This window comes from Podarcis melisellensis (genome assembly GCF_964234715.1).
Source record: "Podarcis melisellensis genome assembly, chromosome: 16".
Lineage (NCBI taxonomy): Eukaryota > Metazoa > Chordata > Lepidosauria > Squamata > Lacertidae > Podarcis > Podarcis melisellensis.
Window position 1 is genome coordinate 14,359,553 of NC_138533.1, and position 16,279 is coordinate 14,375,831.

Consider the following 16,279-nt stretch of genomic DNA (forward strand, 5'->3'; position numbering starts at 1 on the left):
CCCTCTTGCACAAGAAACCTGCCTTCTTAGGCACTCCAGCCAAATTCAGACGCCACAAAAACACCACCCCTTTGTCTCCAAACACCCCCCTCCCTTCGAAGCAGCCAGGATCAAATTATCATCACTGCTGCTTTCCCCTATCCCCCTCCAACCCTGTGTACACACAGAATCGTGAGAGTTGCAAGGGACCCCCCCCCAGGGTCATCTAGTCCAACCCCCTGCAATGCAGGAAATCCAATTTGAAACCTGCTTAGCTTTGCAAAGGTCCTAGCAGTTTTATTGCTGCACAAGGAGGAGACGCACACAATGGAGGATTTTTCCAGGGCAGAGAGAAAGAGGCTCATCACCCACACCTCTCCTTTCAAGAGGGGAAGCCCACTGCCAGAATAGCGCACCAAGTGCAGCCATGGAATTGCAGACGCCCCTCCAAAAGCGTGCTACCTCCCCCCCCCCCTTCACTACCAAAATGGTTCATGACATATAAAGGTCTCACTCTGGTAAAGCGGGAATGTGGCAGCAGAGAGACCCTGGCTGTACCCGACCTTGCTAGATTGGAACAATGGCCCCATTTCCATTGGGACGATTTAGTCCCTGTTTCTCCAGGGGAGTGTTAGGATGTCAGCCACGGGGGTGGCAAAATGGGGGTGGGAGGGGCTCTCCAACGATATTTTATGGCTTTATTTAAAAAAACGAAACACCTCCTTGTAATCAATCCAAAAGCTCTGTACACTGGCCAGAGTTATGGCTTTATATATTTTTTGAAAAAAACAAGAGCTCTGTGTGATGTCGAAGCTTGCTGCGTTCACCGATGCAGCATGGACCACACAGGAACCACTTTTTAAGAAAACGGGGAAAAAACCGGTGGCAATAAATTAAATGCATCCACCGTTGCCCTGCTTTGGGATGTGGGGGGACGGGCGGGTTCTCGTCTCCCCGAGGCGTGAAATCTTCAGCGACAAGGGGCTGGGGCTGGGAAGAGAAGGCGGGGAAGGCCGGGCGCCCTGTCCTGGCTGACCCGAGTCGACGGGCCGGGCGGCGCAAGGGGTTCAGTCGTCGGGGGTGCAGGCGGGGTGCAGCTGGTCGGGGCTGCCGACGCTGCCGGTGCTGGAGCTGCCGTCGCCCAAGTCGCGGGGCCCGCAGGGCAGGTTGAGCTCGGAGGAGCCTCCGCCGGGGCTGGGGCTGGCGTCGGGCCGGGCGGAGGCGCACTCCTCCTCCAGGGCCAGGCAGAGCTCCTTGAGCTCCAGGTTGTCCTTGGCCAGGCGCTCCTGGAGGCCCTCGAGGCCGGCCAGCTTGCGCAGGCAGGCGGCCACCTCGTCGCGCAGCACCTGCGCCGCGTGGTGCCCGAAGAGCTGCCAGTGGCGCGCCAGGCGCTTGGCCTTCAGGCGGTCCTCGTCGAGGAAGCAGCACAGGTCGCGCAGCTCGCGGTTCTCGGTCTGCAGGCGCCCGTTGACGGCCTTCAGCTCGCGGATCTCGCGGAGGTGCTCCTGCAGCTGCCGGTTGACGCCCTGGATGAGCCGGCCGCGCTGCACCAGCGCCGCCAGCTTCTCGGCCTCCTCGTGGCGCAAGCGGCGCACCAGCTCCTCCTTGCTGCACACGCCCAGCTCGGCGTCGCTCAGCTCGGCCAAGGCAGGGCAGCAGACCCCCGGCGTCGTCGGCGGCGTCTCCGGGCTCTGGGGGGGTCCGGCCGGCGGCGCGGCCTCGCGGGCGGCGGGGAACATCGCCGGGGCGCACAGAGGACTCGCTCCTCCGCGGCGCGCTCACCTCCAGCCAAGGCGCAGCAGCAGCGACATCTTGCACGATTCCCCTCCTCGCCCTGCTCAGCAGCAGCAGCAGCAGGACATCCTGCCCGGCGGCGGAGATTCCCCTCTCTCCTTCCTCCTCCTGCTGCTGCTGCTTCCCCGGGATAACGGGACGCACGGACGGGAGGCCCGCCAAATGAGCGACGCCAAAAGCCGACGCGCTGCCTCGGCGTTGCAAATGCACGGGTTAAACGGTAGGGGAGCAGGTGCATGGTTGCGAGAGGGGCGCCTGCGCCGAATGGGGGCGGAGTGGGGTGGGGGTAGAGGAGAGAGGAAAGAAAGGGGGGCGGGCGGACATAGGGGAGCGTTAGCGGGTGTGTGAATGCGCGGACTCCCCTTCTGGAAGGGGCGAGAGGGGCGCTGGCGGGATGCAAAGGCTGGCAGAGAGAAGGAAGCAGCAGCAGGAATGCGTTTGCAGCAGTTTCGGAATCCCCTCCAAGCGCCCGGCAGGGCGCCTCCCTCCCGCCGGCAGAAGGATTAAGAGGCCGCGCAAATGGCTTTAATCCGGATTAATGAAGACCGCCGCCGCCATCACTCAGAGGCCCTGGCTTCTCTTGTACAAAATCATGGAGCCAGTGATCATAAGGCCGCGAGGCTCGGCAAAGCGCAGCACAAGCAAAAACCTTTCCAAAATGCAAAAGAGACGGAGGGGGGAGAGAAAAAACTGCACCCGCTTTAATTATGGTGGATTAACTGGCAGGACTCCAGCAGCATCGCATTCTACCTTGTTCGGGTCTACTCGGATGTAAGCCCCGTTGGCTTCAACTGCATTTGCGCCTAGGCAGGTCCCGCTGAATTGACCCTATGCAGCTAGCTAGGATTTACTTCTGAGTGGACAGTATTAGGGTTACAAGGGCTCTGATTGAAATAATTGGTCTAAGATATTCATTATCTTCGTTGACTGCCCATGAGTTCCAAAGAGGAAGAAAAAAAGGTTCTCTGTCCACTTTCTCCATGCCATTTTGCATAATTTAATAAGCTACCTCTTGCTCGTCTTTTCTCTAAATGAAAAAGTTCCAAACGCTGCAACCTTTCTTCATTACGTAGTCGCTATACGCCCCCCCCTGATAATTTTGGTTGCCCTTTTCCAAAACTTTCCCAACGTTATCCTTTTTCAAGTGAGGCGAACAGACCCGGGCACTACAATATTCCGAAGGCAGTCGCACCATTATGATGCCTGCAGTTTCATTTGTAATTCCTTTCCTAATGATCCCTAGAGTGGAGTTTGCTTTTCTCACAGCTGCTGCCCAGTGGGTCAACATCCTCATCAAGCTATCCATTAGGACCCCCAAGGTCTCCTTCCTGGTCAGTCACTGCCAATTCAGACCCCATGTGAAGTCCAGGTTTTTGTGTGTGTGCCAACATGCACCAGTTTGCACTTGTATACACTGAACTGCATTTGCCATTTTGCCACCCCTTCACTCAGCTAGGAGAGAGGTCTTTCTGGAGACCTTCACAGTCTCTTTGTTTCAATAACCCTGTACGTTTTAGTATCACTAGCAAAGTTGGCCACCTCATGGCTCACCCATCTTGATCGTTTGTGCACAAGTTCCCAAAGCCAAATCTTTGGGGGAATTCCACTTTCTAGTCCTCTCCATTTAGAAAACTGTCCGCCTATTCCTGCTTGCTGCTTCCTCCAATTAACAGGTTTCTGATCCACAAGGGGCTTCCTGGAGAAGCTTCACCTGTTGAACTGTTACACTGACACACTGCTATGAATGGGACAGGAGTCCTGCCAGAAATTGTAGGCGGGAGGGAACAGATCCAAGATTCTGGAATGCCTGTGTGACGTGGGGGTGGGAAAAGCCTTTGTCTTCAGCTGGGTTTTTTGGCACTGGGACTGGTGCCATCAGATGTGGGGCGCGTCTGCAATGGGTCACATGCTGCACACCGCCCTCCTTTTGGAAGAGAAAGGAGAAACCCACAAACTCCATGGAGAGCAAAGTCAAGCACTACTTCTAGGGTGCTGCCAGGGGCAGTCAGCGCAGGATGTATTGCTTATGGCACTTGCTGGCTTCATTGAAAAGCTCTCCAAGGAACTTGCAGAATTCTAGAATAACTGGGGAGATGGGGCAAAGCTCAGCGGTGGTAGTAGCAGCACCTTTGCATGCAGAAGGTACCAGGAATCTCCAGGTAGGGTCGGACAGTGGCGTAGCGTGGGGCGGGTGCACAGGGGCAGTTGCCCTGGGCACAAATTTGTTCAGGGAGCACAATTTCAACACCCAGTGCTGCCTCAATACAGCTGCACGCTTCCATCGCTGGGCTCCGTTGAAAACAGCTTCTTCAAGTGAACCAGAAAGTGACCTCTCCAAACAATGGAACAACTCCTTTTTTTACCTCTGTGGCTGCGACCTCCTGGGTGATGCAAATGCTCCTGGGTGATGCAAATGCGCATGTGTACTCCGTCTGTTTCCCTCCCTCCTACCCAGCCTTCCCCATGGCCACAGGCACTGGCAACCATGCTATGTCACTGCCTCTTTAGGAGAAGGAGGCACCATCCCAGCCCCAAAGGCCCAGCCCCTGCACAGCTTGCCTCTGCAGGACATCTGTCATGGAGGCGCCTAGTTGCACCCTCTCAGAATCCAGTGGCATCGGAGGGCTCTGTTCACCCTCTGCACCCCACCCCTGACATCAGCCTATTGATGCCCAAATGATTAAGGTTTTAAATGACAATTTTAGGTTATATTTTAATGATCAAAATTTAATATATATTTTTAACTGCCGCTACATCTGAATTGATTCTGTTATACCCAATTGCAATCCAATGTATTCCTGTTGCGTTTTATGATTTTTCTGATATTGTAAGTGAGCTGGGAACTGGTCTGTGACCGTAATAATAAAATTCAACAGATGGCAAAGCAGCTCTAAACTCTGCCATTTCACAACACCCAAAAGCAACTTCCTGAAGCAGCCTCCTCACTCTACCTAATGACAGGATCAGGTTCCTGTGCATTTCTAGGGACTGACCTGTTGGTCTATGCAGAATTCAGATGAGCTTTGCTGGCTGATGCTGGCATGTAGACTAGATCACATCGAAAGAGAAGCATGTGAATGAACTCTGATATGAACCCCCAACGGTCATCTGGCCCATCCCCCTTCAATGGAGGAATCTCAACTAGATCATATATGACAGATGGATGTCCAACCTCTGCTTAAAAACCTCCAAGGAAGGCGAGTCCAGCACCAGAGTGAAGTATTTAATTAGCCATTTCTGGCAGTCCTGCTCTCAGTGTACCTTTCATATTTCTGTATCTCGACTTACTATTCAATATTGAAGCTTACAGAAGATTCAGAAGTTTTCAAAGCCTAACGGCATGCTTAGCAGCAGGTATTACACAGTGTCAGAAGACATTAGAGAGAATCTGACATCTCAAGCTTAATGGTTCATGGCACCTAATTATTTTAGGTGCTTGGGGGGCGGGAACAGGAGGAGGGCGTTGGCTGCATTTGGGTTTCTCTCTCCAGTCCTAATGCTTTGGAGGCTAACTGATTTGTTGCATCATTTGCAGAGGCCCCAGCAGAGGCAGACCTGGGCTCCCTTGTGGCCTTGCCAAGGAGCTGCATTGGTGGCCCCTATGCCTTGCATCCTCCATAAGGAGATATATCTGTGCCACTGAATCTGGGAGAGTCCATGGGCCAGAAACTCCAAAAGTGTGCTTTTCAGCATCTTTCGAACTGTGCCAGTGACTTCCTTCGCAGCCACGGGGGTCTGCTGTGCTCCATCTGCCTGCTTGCCCTCTGCTCACTGCTTTGTCTTCTGCCTCCTTCCTCCATTGCTTTCTTTTTCTTCCTGCCACTCACGACCACTCTCTCCATCTTTCTTCCCTCTGAGCTTTGCTGGGTGCTCTGTTCACACATATAGTGCCATATACCAGCCACCGGATTCCTTTGCTGAGGCACCCAGAGGAGTCTGTGTGTCTTGCCTGGCCCACCCAGAGCAGCGGCCTGGGGAGTTCACAGATGGCCAGGTGGGCTCCTAGCCCAGACCCTCCTATTTTCCAGGAACAGTCTCGGATTTACAGAAGCCGACCCAGTTTCTGATTTGATCCTGGAATGTCCCGCTTTTCCTTAGGACATCCCTATTTTCTTTGGAGAAATGTTGGAGGGTATGGAGTTATGCAACCCCCAAGCCCAGGAGATAAGTAACTATACAAGAACACATCTGAAGGCAGCCCTGTGTAAGAAAGTTTTTAAATGTGCAATTTTTTTTAAATGTGCAATGTTTTATTTTGTTTTCATATATTTTGGAAGCCACCCAGAATGGCTGGGGCAGCTCAGTCAAATGGGTGGGATATAATAATAATAATAATAATAATAATAATAATAATAATAATAATAATAATATTTCATCAGGGAAATGTTGGAGGTTATACTAACCAGGGGTCAGCAACGCTTTTCAGCCATGGGCCAATTCACCCTCCCTCAGACCATGTGGTGGGCTGGATTATATTTTGAAAAGAAATATGAACGAATTCCTATGCCCCACAAATAACCCAGAGATGCATTTTCAATAAAAGGACACATTCTACTCAGGTAAAAACATGCTGATTCCCGGACTGTACGTGGGCCGGATTGAGAAGACGAATGGGCTGCATACGGCCCCCGGGCCTTAGGTTGCCTACCCCTGTACAGTGGTATCTCGGGTTAAGTACTTAATTCATTCTGGAGGTCCGTTCTTAACCTGAAACTATGCTTAACCTGAAGCACCACTTTAGCTGATGGGGCTTCCCGCTGCCGCCACGCCGCCGGAGCACGATTTCTATTCTCATCCTGAAGCAAAGTTCTTAACCCAAGGTACTGTTTCTGGGTTAGTGGAGTCTGTTACCTGAAGCGTATGTAACCCGAGGTACCACTGTACTAACCGCTCCAAGCCAGATCGGAGAGGCATGGTTTTTGCGCGCCCCTCCCCCCGGGCCTGTACCCTTGGTGGAGGGCAACTTAGACAGCCCCTAGGTATGCCGCTGGGTGCCAGAGAATTAGAGACATTTGTAGAGGATAAGGCTATCAACGGTTACTGAGCATGATGGCCATGTTCTCCTTCCAGTGTCGGAGGCAGTGAAGTGCCTCTGAATCCAGTCGCAGGGAATCGCAAGTAGGGAGCGTTGCTGTAGCACTCAGGTCCCGCTTGTGGGCATCCTAAAAGAGGCATCTGGTTGGCCTCTGTGAGACAGCGATGCTGGACTAGACGGGCCCCAGCAGCCAGGGTCTTAGAATCATGGAATTGGAGAGTTGGAATAAAGGGACCCCAAGGGCCATCCAGTCTAACCCCACCTCCGCAATGCTTGCGTTCTTCCCTCCGCGTTCGCAAATAAAACACGCAAATAAGACACAGTGCTGCGCACTGGGGAAAAAATGTGTTACAAGCGAATAAATGATGCTTCCAGCCCCGGAGAAGGTATAAAAGCAAAGCACCAATGCAGGCGCAACGAGCCTCTTGGTCCTCAGCCCATCGCTGCATCCCAGCGCGCTTTAACGCTTTGATGCCAGTTCCCAATACCGCGCCAGTCACAAAGATGGAGTGCCCGTCCCGTTTGGCAGCGAGGGCGCGTGCGCAGAGAGAGAGAGAGACTCCGGCATATACGTGACCCGGAAGAGGATCGCTCCGGCGGGGTCATGTGCAAAGGCTCTATCCAACTCAGGGGCAGCTGAAAGGGGGCCGGTACCAGTTGCTGGAAGGGGGCGAATGGCCGGCGCGAGGAGAGGGGCTCGGCGCCCGGGTTCTCTTGGAGGGCGAGAGCCGACCCAGGTTTGCCGAGTGGCCGGAGGAGTCGGAGCTGCTGGGTTTACTATGCAAAAGGGAGGGGAGGGGAAATGGGGTGGGTGGGGGGCTATGGGGTTTGCTCTCTCCGCCACCCCATAGGATTTAGTGCTGCAGGCTGGGTGACTCTGAACACGTGCAGAGTGCCAGGAGAAGCGGGAAATGTGAAGGTTCTGAGCGTTTTCTCGTTTCCCCCACATAAATTCTGGTGCCACAGGCTGGGTGCCTCTGAGCACGGGCAGAGTGCCAGGGGAAGGGGGGAATGCGAAGGTGCTGGACTTTGCCATTCCTCCCCCAAAATGTCTGGTGCTCCTGACTGGGTGCCTGCGAGCATGTACAGAGTGCCACCTTTCTTGGGCAAAGCCATTTGGATCTTTTCCCAAGGGCAGTGTGCTTCTGGGGACGGGCAGGTTGTCTTTCTTTTCAGACGGGGTGGGCGGGCATGAAGGCTGAGTCCGTGTTCCTCACTCTACCCCTGCTGCAAAGTGCTGTCCTTTCTTCCTTTTTTATTATTAATTATCCTACAGAATATAAATTACAATAAACATTGAATACTCTCTCTCTCTCTCTCTCTGAGTGTATTTACATCTCTTCCTGTTGTGTGTTGTTACCACTCTTTCTGTACCACTCTTTGATTTAAAATGCACAGGGCAAATTACAATTCATTAAATTGTCAAGGTGGGGGGAAACAATAAACCAGCAGTAACCAAGGAAGTGATGGCCATGACGGTAGGTCTCTGGGTCTGGGAGGCACCCTTGGGTGAAGGTGGAGTGCTGTCAAATACGTTGGGTGTAAGCCATGCCCGTAGATGAGTATTACTCATGAACTGGGAGCACTGCTGCCAGAGGCAGTATGGTCACATCCATTCTTTAACAGTCATGGCTTCCCCCAAAAGAATCCTGGGAACTGTAGTTTATTAGAGGTGCTGGGAACTGCAGCTCTCCAAGGGGGTCTCCTAGGAACTCTCAGCATCCTTAACAAACCACATTTCCCAGGATTCTTTGGGGGAAGCCATGACTCTTAAGATGTGGACGTGATCTATGCCCCTGAGCATGAGCACCAGTTGTGGGGATTGTGGAAAAGGCTATTTATTGGTGTTCTTGTGTCCTGGGCTTCCCAGAGGCATCTGTTTGGCCACTATGAGAACAGGGGGTTGGGACTATGTGGCCCTTTGGCCTGATCCAGTAGCCAAGCTTTCCTGATGTTCATTATTGTCCCGACAGCTGCCTGCCTGATCTCCTGAGACCCGGTTTGGGAACTAGTGCCAGATCCCAAAGTTCTCCAAGAGAACTTGATTACCTGGGCCATGACGAGCAACCTGGACATCTTTGTGGGCAACACCACCCTGATTGATGAGGAGGTCTACCAACTCTGGCTGGATGGCTACACAGGTAAGGCTGGATCCCTGTTTTTTGTTCTCTCATTCGTTCACAGGTAGGGTGTAATGGTTTAAGTCACAGAGGTGGATAACCTTTTCCAGTCTGAGGGCCACATTCCCTTCTAGGCAGACTTCTGGGAGCTGCACGCCAGTGTTAGTCACAATACCTCCAGGACCGCCTCTCTGCATATGAACTTACCTGGACCCTGAGATCATCTTCTGAGGCCTTTCTTCATGTGCCTTCTCCATGAGAGGTCTGGAGGGTGGCAACACGAGAATGGGCCTTTTCTGTGATGCTCCTCACTTGTGAAATGCTCTCCCCAGGGAGGTTCTCCTGGTGCCTTCATTATGCGCCTTTAGGTACCAGGCAAAAAATGATCCTCTTTACCCAGGCCTTTGGCTGATTAACACCCAGTGCCTTTTAAAAATGTGTTGGGAGGAGGGTTATTGGGTTCGGTTGGCTGACATTTTTTACCTGGCGCCTAACGATGTCTTCTTCTTTGGCGATCACTCGTAGTCGAGTAAAATTGTCTTCCATAATATAATGAAGGCAGCAGCTGAACCTCTCTGCGGAGAGCATTCCACAAACGGGGAGCCACTGCAGAAAAGGCCCGTTCAACGGAACAAAACAAAACAAAACATAAACCCTGGAGAACCAGTGCAGACAATATGGAGCTAGATAGACTCATTGCTGTGCCCTGACGTAAGGCAGCTTCCTATTGTCCTGAAGGAAAGTGGGAGCAGAGAGTCATGAATGGGGTTATAAGCTGTATTTCGGGAATGGCGGCTCTCCCAGTGATTTGGGGCTACAGCTCCCTGACCCCTGGTCCTGCTGCTGTAAGTTGCAACCCCACTGCACCCAGAGGGGCCTGACAGGCTTCCCCACCCCCTTCTGTGGATTTCACCCATCACATGTTTCCGGATATGGACACTTGCCTCCTGCCCCCGCAGTGAACGACGCGGTGACGCGCCGCATCCGCAGCGGGATCCTGGAGCAGACGGGGGCCACGGTTGACGTGCTCCAGAGCGACACCATGGACCACTACCGCACTTTCTACATGCTGGAGCGCCTCCTGCACTCGCCTCCCAAGCTGCTGAACCAGCTGCTCTTCCAGATCCCCCCTTGTCGCCAGACCATGCTGATCGAGAGGTGGGGCAGGGCAGCTGGCGAAGAAGCCAAGGGTGGCGTGGGCGAGGGGGCAGGGATGTTAAGGGGGAGCCAGAGGGGGGGTTGGGGCAGGATTCTTGGTGGAGGATCCCTTGGGGGGAAGGCAAAGGTTGGAGGGTGAGGCAGGCGGATTCATACATCAGCATGGGTTGATTGATCGATTGAATTTCTATGCCACTTTTTCCTTCTTTTCTATTTTTCAATAAAGTATACAGTCAAACCTCGGTTGCTGAACGTAATCCGTTCTGGAAACCCGTCCGGCTTCCAAAATGTTTGACAACCGAGGCGCAGCTTCTGATGGGTTGCAGGAGCTTCCTGCACTCAAGCAGAAGCCATGTCAGATGTTTGGCTTTCAAAATGCATTCAAAAACCAGAACACTTACTTCTGGGTTTGTGGCATTCAGGAGCCGAAACGTTCCAAAACGGAGGCCTTTGGGAGCCAAGGTTTGACTGTGTGTGTGTGTGTGTGTATATCATCTATGAAACGCTATTGACACAGCAGTTACTAATAATAAGCTGAGTCACAAGTATAGCAAAAGTCATAGGATTAACAGATCAATATGGTGTTTATCTATAAGGCAATATTAATGCTAGCGACAAAACAGTAACTAAAAATGAGCTAAGCATCTCAATTGCAGCAGAAGGTGTATTAACAGATCCATACGGCATCTATAAAACAATATAGGGCAGCAGGGAATGATGGGAGTTGTAGTCTGGCTGTATTGGGAGGGCCACAGGTACTAAGCTTACCTTCTGTTGTCTTGTCCTGTTCCTTGCCTGCCCCTTCTGGCGGCAGGTATTACGCCTTCGACGAGGCCTTTGTACGGGAGGTGCTGGGCAAAAAGCTCTCCAAAGGCACCAAGAAAGACCTGGACGACATCAGCGTCAAAACCGGGGTGACCCTCAAGAGTTGTCGGCGGCAGGTAATCTCTCGTCCCTTTGTGGGTGGCAGGGGAACCCCATGGAACACCTCTGACTCTTTTCCCAGGATGCCTGGGCAGGGTGGAAATAAAAGGGCACTGCCTGGGTGTCAGAAGTGTAGGAATGTCGCACAGGGCACCTTTCCCCCAACCTGGCACCCTCCGGTTGTTCTGGACAACAACTCCAACCACCCGCTTTCTCAAAAGATTTATCAGAGGTTGCTAGTCCTGCGTTTCCCTTGGTGAGGCTGTTGAACCTATTTAAGCCTGTGGTGTCGATGAGGCCTGTCTGTTTCTGCTCTGTTTCAGTTTGACAATTTCAAGCGGGTCTTTAAGGCCGTGGAAGAGCTCCGTGGGTCTCTGGTGGAAAACATTCAGCAGCATTTCCTGCTCTCGGACCGGTTAGCCGGGTAAGGGGCAGCGGGAGGGCCCTGTGCCCTGGGATTTAAAGTTTGTTCGTTTCAGTATATTTAAATATATTATCTTCCAATCTCAGGGCAGGTAGCAAATCAGTTTATGTTCAGGCAACCTAAGAAATGTGTCTAAAATCAGCTGTACAAAACATCAGACATAACAACCTTCTATGGGGCCAGCCCAGCTCCTTACAGCAGCAGAGGCTCAAAGGAGCCCCACAACATGGTTGGGTGAGGCCCTTGACTTGTCTAGGATGTTCCACAAAAAGGGTTTATGGGGTGACAGGGAGGCAATGGCTGAGATTTAGTGGAGTGGCTTTCTTAGTAGCATTAAACCTCCCCTCCATCTGTCCGTCCGCCCCACAGGGACTATGCAGCCATCGTTTTCTTCGCCAACAGCCGATTTGAGACAGGCAAAAAGAAGCTGCAGTACCTGACGTTTGAAGACTTTGCGTACTGTGCTGAGCAGATGATTCAGAACTGGACTTTGGGGGCGGTGGGTGAGTTTTGGACACACGTAGCAAGATTCTCGTCCTTGTGTTTGTGAAGCGGAAACCGGGAAGTTACACCATCTTTCCTTATATCCGTCTTGGAAAAGATTTGTGGTTTGTCTGGAGGGAGCTAAATTGTGGGTCTAGGCACGCCAGGTAGGATGGGGAATCCTTTTTGATCTTCATCTCCCTGCTCCCAGCCCCACCACACACACATTCTCGGCAGGTCTACTTTGCAAGGTCATTGGGACCACCCACCTGTCAAAGTTGACTCGCGGGGGTCAGGAGGGAGATTGCTCCTAACTCCTCCTTTGTCATCTGACATGCAGGCAGCTCAATCCTGCTTCATCCAGCTGCACCGCTGTCTGGGGTCGTGGGTCTGAGTCCCACATTGGGCAAAAAGATTCCAGCATTTTAGGGGGTTGGACGAGATGATCCTTGGGGTCACTTCCAATGCTACAATTCTGTGGCATCGCCTATGACATCAGGCTGCTGGGCATGGCTAGAGGGAAACGGTCTCACAGTCCAGCTGGAGAGGCCCAGTGGACTAAGTTCGGCCTTTGGGTCATCGATTCTCCACCGCCGTGCTAAGCCAAACCGTGACTTAGCTCAGCAGCAGAAGGGCTGTAGAAAGAGCAAAATGTCTCCTCCCTGGGAGACCTGGGCATTTGTCCATTTGTGTCCAGCCTCTCTCTCTGTCTTGCCTTGGCAGATACAAATGTGGATGATATGGATGTCGACCTGGACAAGGAATTCTTGCAGGGCCTGAAGGAGCTAAAGATTCTGATTGCTGACAAAGACTTGTTAGATCTGCACAAGAGGTACCTCGGATGCAGCCTTAGCCGAGTGGGGTGGGGGCTGTTTGCGAAACAACCAGGACGTGGTTGGAGCAAAGGGGAATTTGGCACTTTGCCATTTGCCCTTTGAGGTTTCAGGGCTAGAGCCTGGGTTGTAGGGAGCCTACGTCTCCTCCTAGATATTAGACTACAACTCCCATCAGCCACAACCAGCATGGCCAATGGCCAGGGACAATGGGGATGCAGTAGCTTCTGGATGGCCCCAGGAACCCCCACCCTGCTTCTAGAGCCCTAATCATAAGCCACTGTAAAATAAGACTTTTAAGGCCTTCTCTGACCTCTCCTCCTTATTCCCTCCCCATCCAGTTTGGTGTGCACAGCCTTGCGGGGAAAGATTTCTGTGTACAACGAGGTGGAAGCTAATTTCAAGGTATGGCATGGAGGGACCCTCACTGGGATACATTCTTTAGTTTCGGGACCCTCTTTCCAGCAGCTCCTCCCTCCCTCCAAGTGGCTGATACGAACTTTGCGCTTGATATTTGTTGGTGCACTTGGCCTGCTACTTCACTCCTGGCCATCAGAGGGGGCTGTTGTCCTTTGGAAAATCTCAATCTTGCAGACACAAACTGGGGTGGGGTGGGTTGGCAGCAGCATAAGAAGGCTCTCTTGTGACCCTTCCGTTAACCCTTGCAGAACCTCTCCCGAGCCCTGATCAACATTGCCTCAAAGCTCACCCACAGCAAAGATGTCCGTGACTTTTTTGTGGATCTGGTGGAGAAGGTAAGCAGTCTCCCCTCCCCTCCCCATCTGAGCACCCCCTCCCGCCAGTGGATCGTGCCTGAATCACTGCGGATGGAGGCTGGGATGTCAAAATAAAAAATAAAAAATCACCAATGAATTAAATGATGATTAAATGTGTTTAGAGCCTAAGCATGCCTGCCACTTTTCAGAGTATAAGAAGGCAGGTCCCTGTCCCAAGGAGCTAACAATTAGAAAAAAAATCATATAGGGATAAAAAAACAGGTGTGTGGACCAGGGACAGGGGGCATGGCTGGGGAGGGGATGCGGGGAGGGTCCTGAGGGTCATGCAGAGAGACTTGGAGGCCCTGATTTGTTCCTCAGGCCTGAGGTCCTGTGAGATGTGCTGCCGCACTCTTGCCTTGACGCTTGTCATCTCCCATTGCAGTTTGTTGAGCCTTTTCGGTCGGACAAATGGAGCCCAAACGACGTGCGTCTCTTTCTGACACAGTACACGGCTTGTGCTCACACACTGGATGCCTTCAGGTTTGTAGGAACGCCAGCGCCCAGCCAGCTCCCAACACCTGGATTCTCCTCTGTTCCCTCCCTCCCCACCTTTGCCAATGAATTGTTTACTTGCACTAGTAAAGCCTTATATAATTGTCCTTTTCTTTGCCTTTATACTTGCCCTTCTTCCTGCAAAACAGCCCCCCTCCGTATTATTATTTTTTTAAGGGGGAAAGATCCCACTCTGTCTTCCAGCAAAAACATTTTCTCTCTTTCTCACACAGGATCGCTTCCAAATAAGTTGTATTTAAAGCAGGTCCACTGACACGAATTAAGCTAGCCTTGTCCATTAATTTCAACCGGTCTACTCTATAAGTAGGGCTAACTTTTGCAAAAGACCCACACCTTTTGAGTGGGATCTGCTAACACAAGATAACCACCAGCTTGGACAGCTTTAAAAAGCTGTTCAGAAAGATGCTTAGGAGGTTGAGGTCATTTTAATCCATATTAGTATTTTAACTATTGTATGTTTTAAAAGTAGTGTTGTGATTTTTTCCCCCTTGCATTTTACTGCTTCAGCTTTTGTAAACCGCTTTGAGGGTGTTTAATTTTTTGTAGTATTTTTTTTTTACAACCAAACAGTGTATAAATTTTATGAAATAAATAAACAATAAAAGTTCAGACAAGTTGCTGGAGGGCAAGGTGATGCGCTAACTGCAGGATCACTGTGCCAGTATCACTGAATACCAGTTATTGGGAGGCAAGAGTGGGAGAGGGCTGTTGTCCTCCTCTCATAAGACAAGCCCTGGTGGATCAGGCCCATTGCCCATCTAATCCAACATCCTTGTTCTCATTCTGGACATTAGATGCCAATGGGACGCTTGAAAGCAGGACCTGTGTGCCACGGCAACTCTCCCCAGCAACTGGTAGAAACTTAACAGCCTCCAACAGTGGAGGGGAGAACATGGCCATTGTGGCTGGTAGCCACAGATTAGCAGCCTTCCGTTCCATGAATTTGCCAAATCCCCTCTTAAAGCCATCCAAGATGGCGGCCATCAGGTCATGTTGTCCTGCCATCTGGTTAACCTCTTTCCCTCCCCCTCCCCTTCTCCTGCAGGCATCAAGCTCTCTGGGAAAGATACATGGGGACGCTGAAAGCTTGCCTTCTGAAGATGTACCACGACTGAGCTCTGCACTTAGTTCTTTATTTTTTTTTGGGGGGGGGGAGGAAATCACCTTTAGGTGCAACAAGTTCCAGGCAAAAGAGAACCCGGAGCCCTTCAGGGGAGACATTTGCTGTTCGCTTGCTGGCTGCGGCTGTCCTGCACAGACACACACACAGTTGTGTGTCCACACACGGCGCGACCACCAAGTGTCACTCTTTTCTCTCTACATCTTCAGCAATTAAGGGTTAAAACTGTTGTTGGCGTTGAGAAATAAAGGAGGAGTCCTCACAGATGTTGCTTGATTTGTCTGATTCTGGAAGGCCTGACTGTGAATAGGCCCCACGGCAAATCTATCTATTTTTCCTTCTCTTGTTTTCTTGTTTTCCCCATGTTAAGTTACGTTCTCCATGTTTCCACAACCATTTGCAATATTTAGTTGCAAACTGTTCGCTAGCATTATGATGTAACTTTCTCCTCATCTCCAATGTTTGAATGCAATTCTGCCAAACCCCCACATTTTTGCAAAGCGATTTTTTTGCTAATATAATACAGTTGCGGGGTTTGGGTTTTTATTTTCATGAAGCCATGCACGCTTTCCCTCAGTCTGTGCATTTTTTATACACATAACTTGCCTGGACATTGCAAAATTTGGAGAGGTGCAGATTTCAAAGGCTGCCTGTGTTTCGCTTCTCATATAGTTTTGGAAAGTGGAGGATTGGATAGGTTCACCTTTTAAATGTAAACTGAATCATAGTCCTTCTCCCCGACTCCCACATTTCCTACTTAAGAGAATTTAATCTGAGGTAGCTTGAATTTTCTCTTCAGCACATCAAACCGGTGTGCATCTTTAGTACATAGGAAGCTGCCCAGAGCCAGACGCTTGGTGCATGTAGCTCAGTGCTGTGAACCCATGGGGCAGGGGGCAGATACATCCTTCTAGACCTTTCCTCCTGGCCTTTGGGACTCTCCCCAAGCCACCTTGTGTCCAGTGTGGCATAATGGTTATAGAGTGTTGGGCTAGGACCTGGGAGAGCCGGGTTCAAATCCTTTCTCAGCCATGAAGCTTGCTGGGTGACCTTGGGCCAATCACTGCCTCTCAGACTAATCTACCTCACAAGGTGGTTGTGAAGATGAAATGGGGAG

The 16,279-nt window shown here is 51.4% G+C and overlaps 2 protein-coding genes across 2 annotated transcripts; one reads left to right on the plus strand and one right to left on the minus strand.

Annotated features, from left to right (window-relative positions):
- Nucleotides 1–702: 702 nt before the first annotated feature.
- On the minus strand, nt 703–5,187 carry CCDC85B (coiled-coil domain containing 85B). Its single transcript, XM_081892850.1, has one exon. The coding sequence runs from the start codon at nt 1,716–1,718 to the stop codon at nt 1,047–1,049; it is 672 nt and encodes a 223-aa protein (XP_081748976.1). The 5' UTR covers nt 1,719–5,187; the 3' UTR covers nt 703–1,046.
- Nucleotides 5,188–7,388: 2,201 nt separating this feature from the next.
- FIBP (FGF1 intracellular binding protein) lies at nt 7,389–15,426 on the plus strand. The gene is made up of 11 exons (XM_081892695.1): nt 7,389–7,545; nt 8,782–8,949; nt 9,888–10,086; nt 10,901–11,027; nt 11,334–11,434; nt 11,804–11,937; nt 12,641–12,749; nt 13,092–13,155; nt 13,419–13,505; nt 13,912–14,009; nt 15,088–15,426. The coding sequence occupies exons 2-11, from the start codon at nt 8,865–8,867 to the stop codon at nt 15,155–15,157; spliced, it is 1,074 nt and encodes a 357-aa protein (XP_081748821.1). The 5' UTR covers nt 7,389–7,545; nt 8,782–8,864; the 3' UTR covers nt 15,158–15,426.
- The last annotated feature ends 853 nt before the right edge of the window (nt 15,427–16,279 follow it).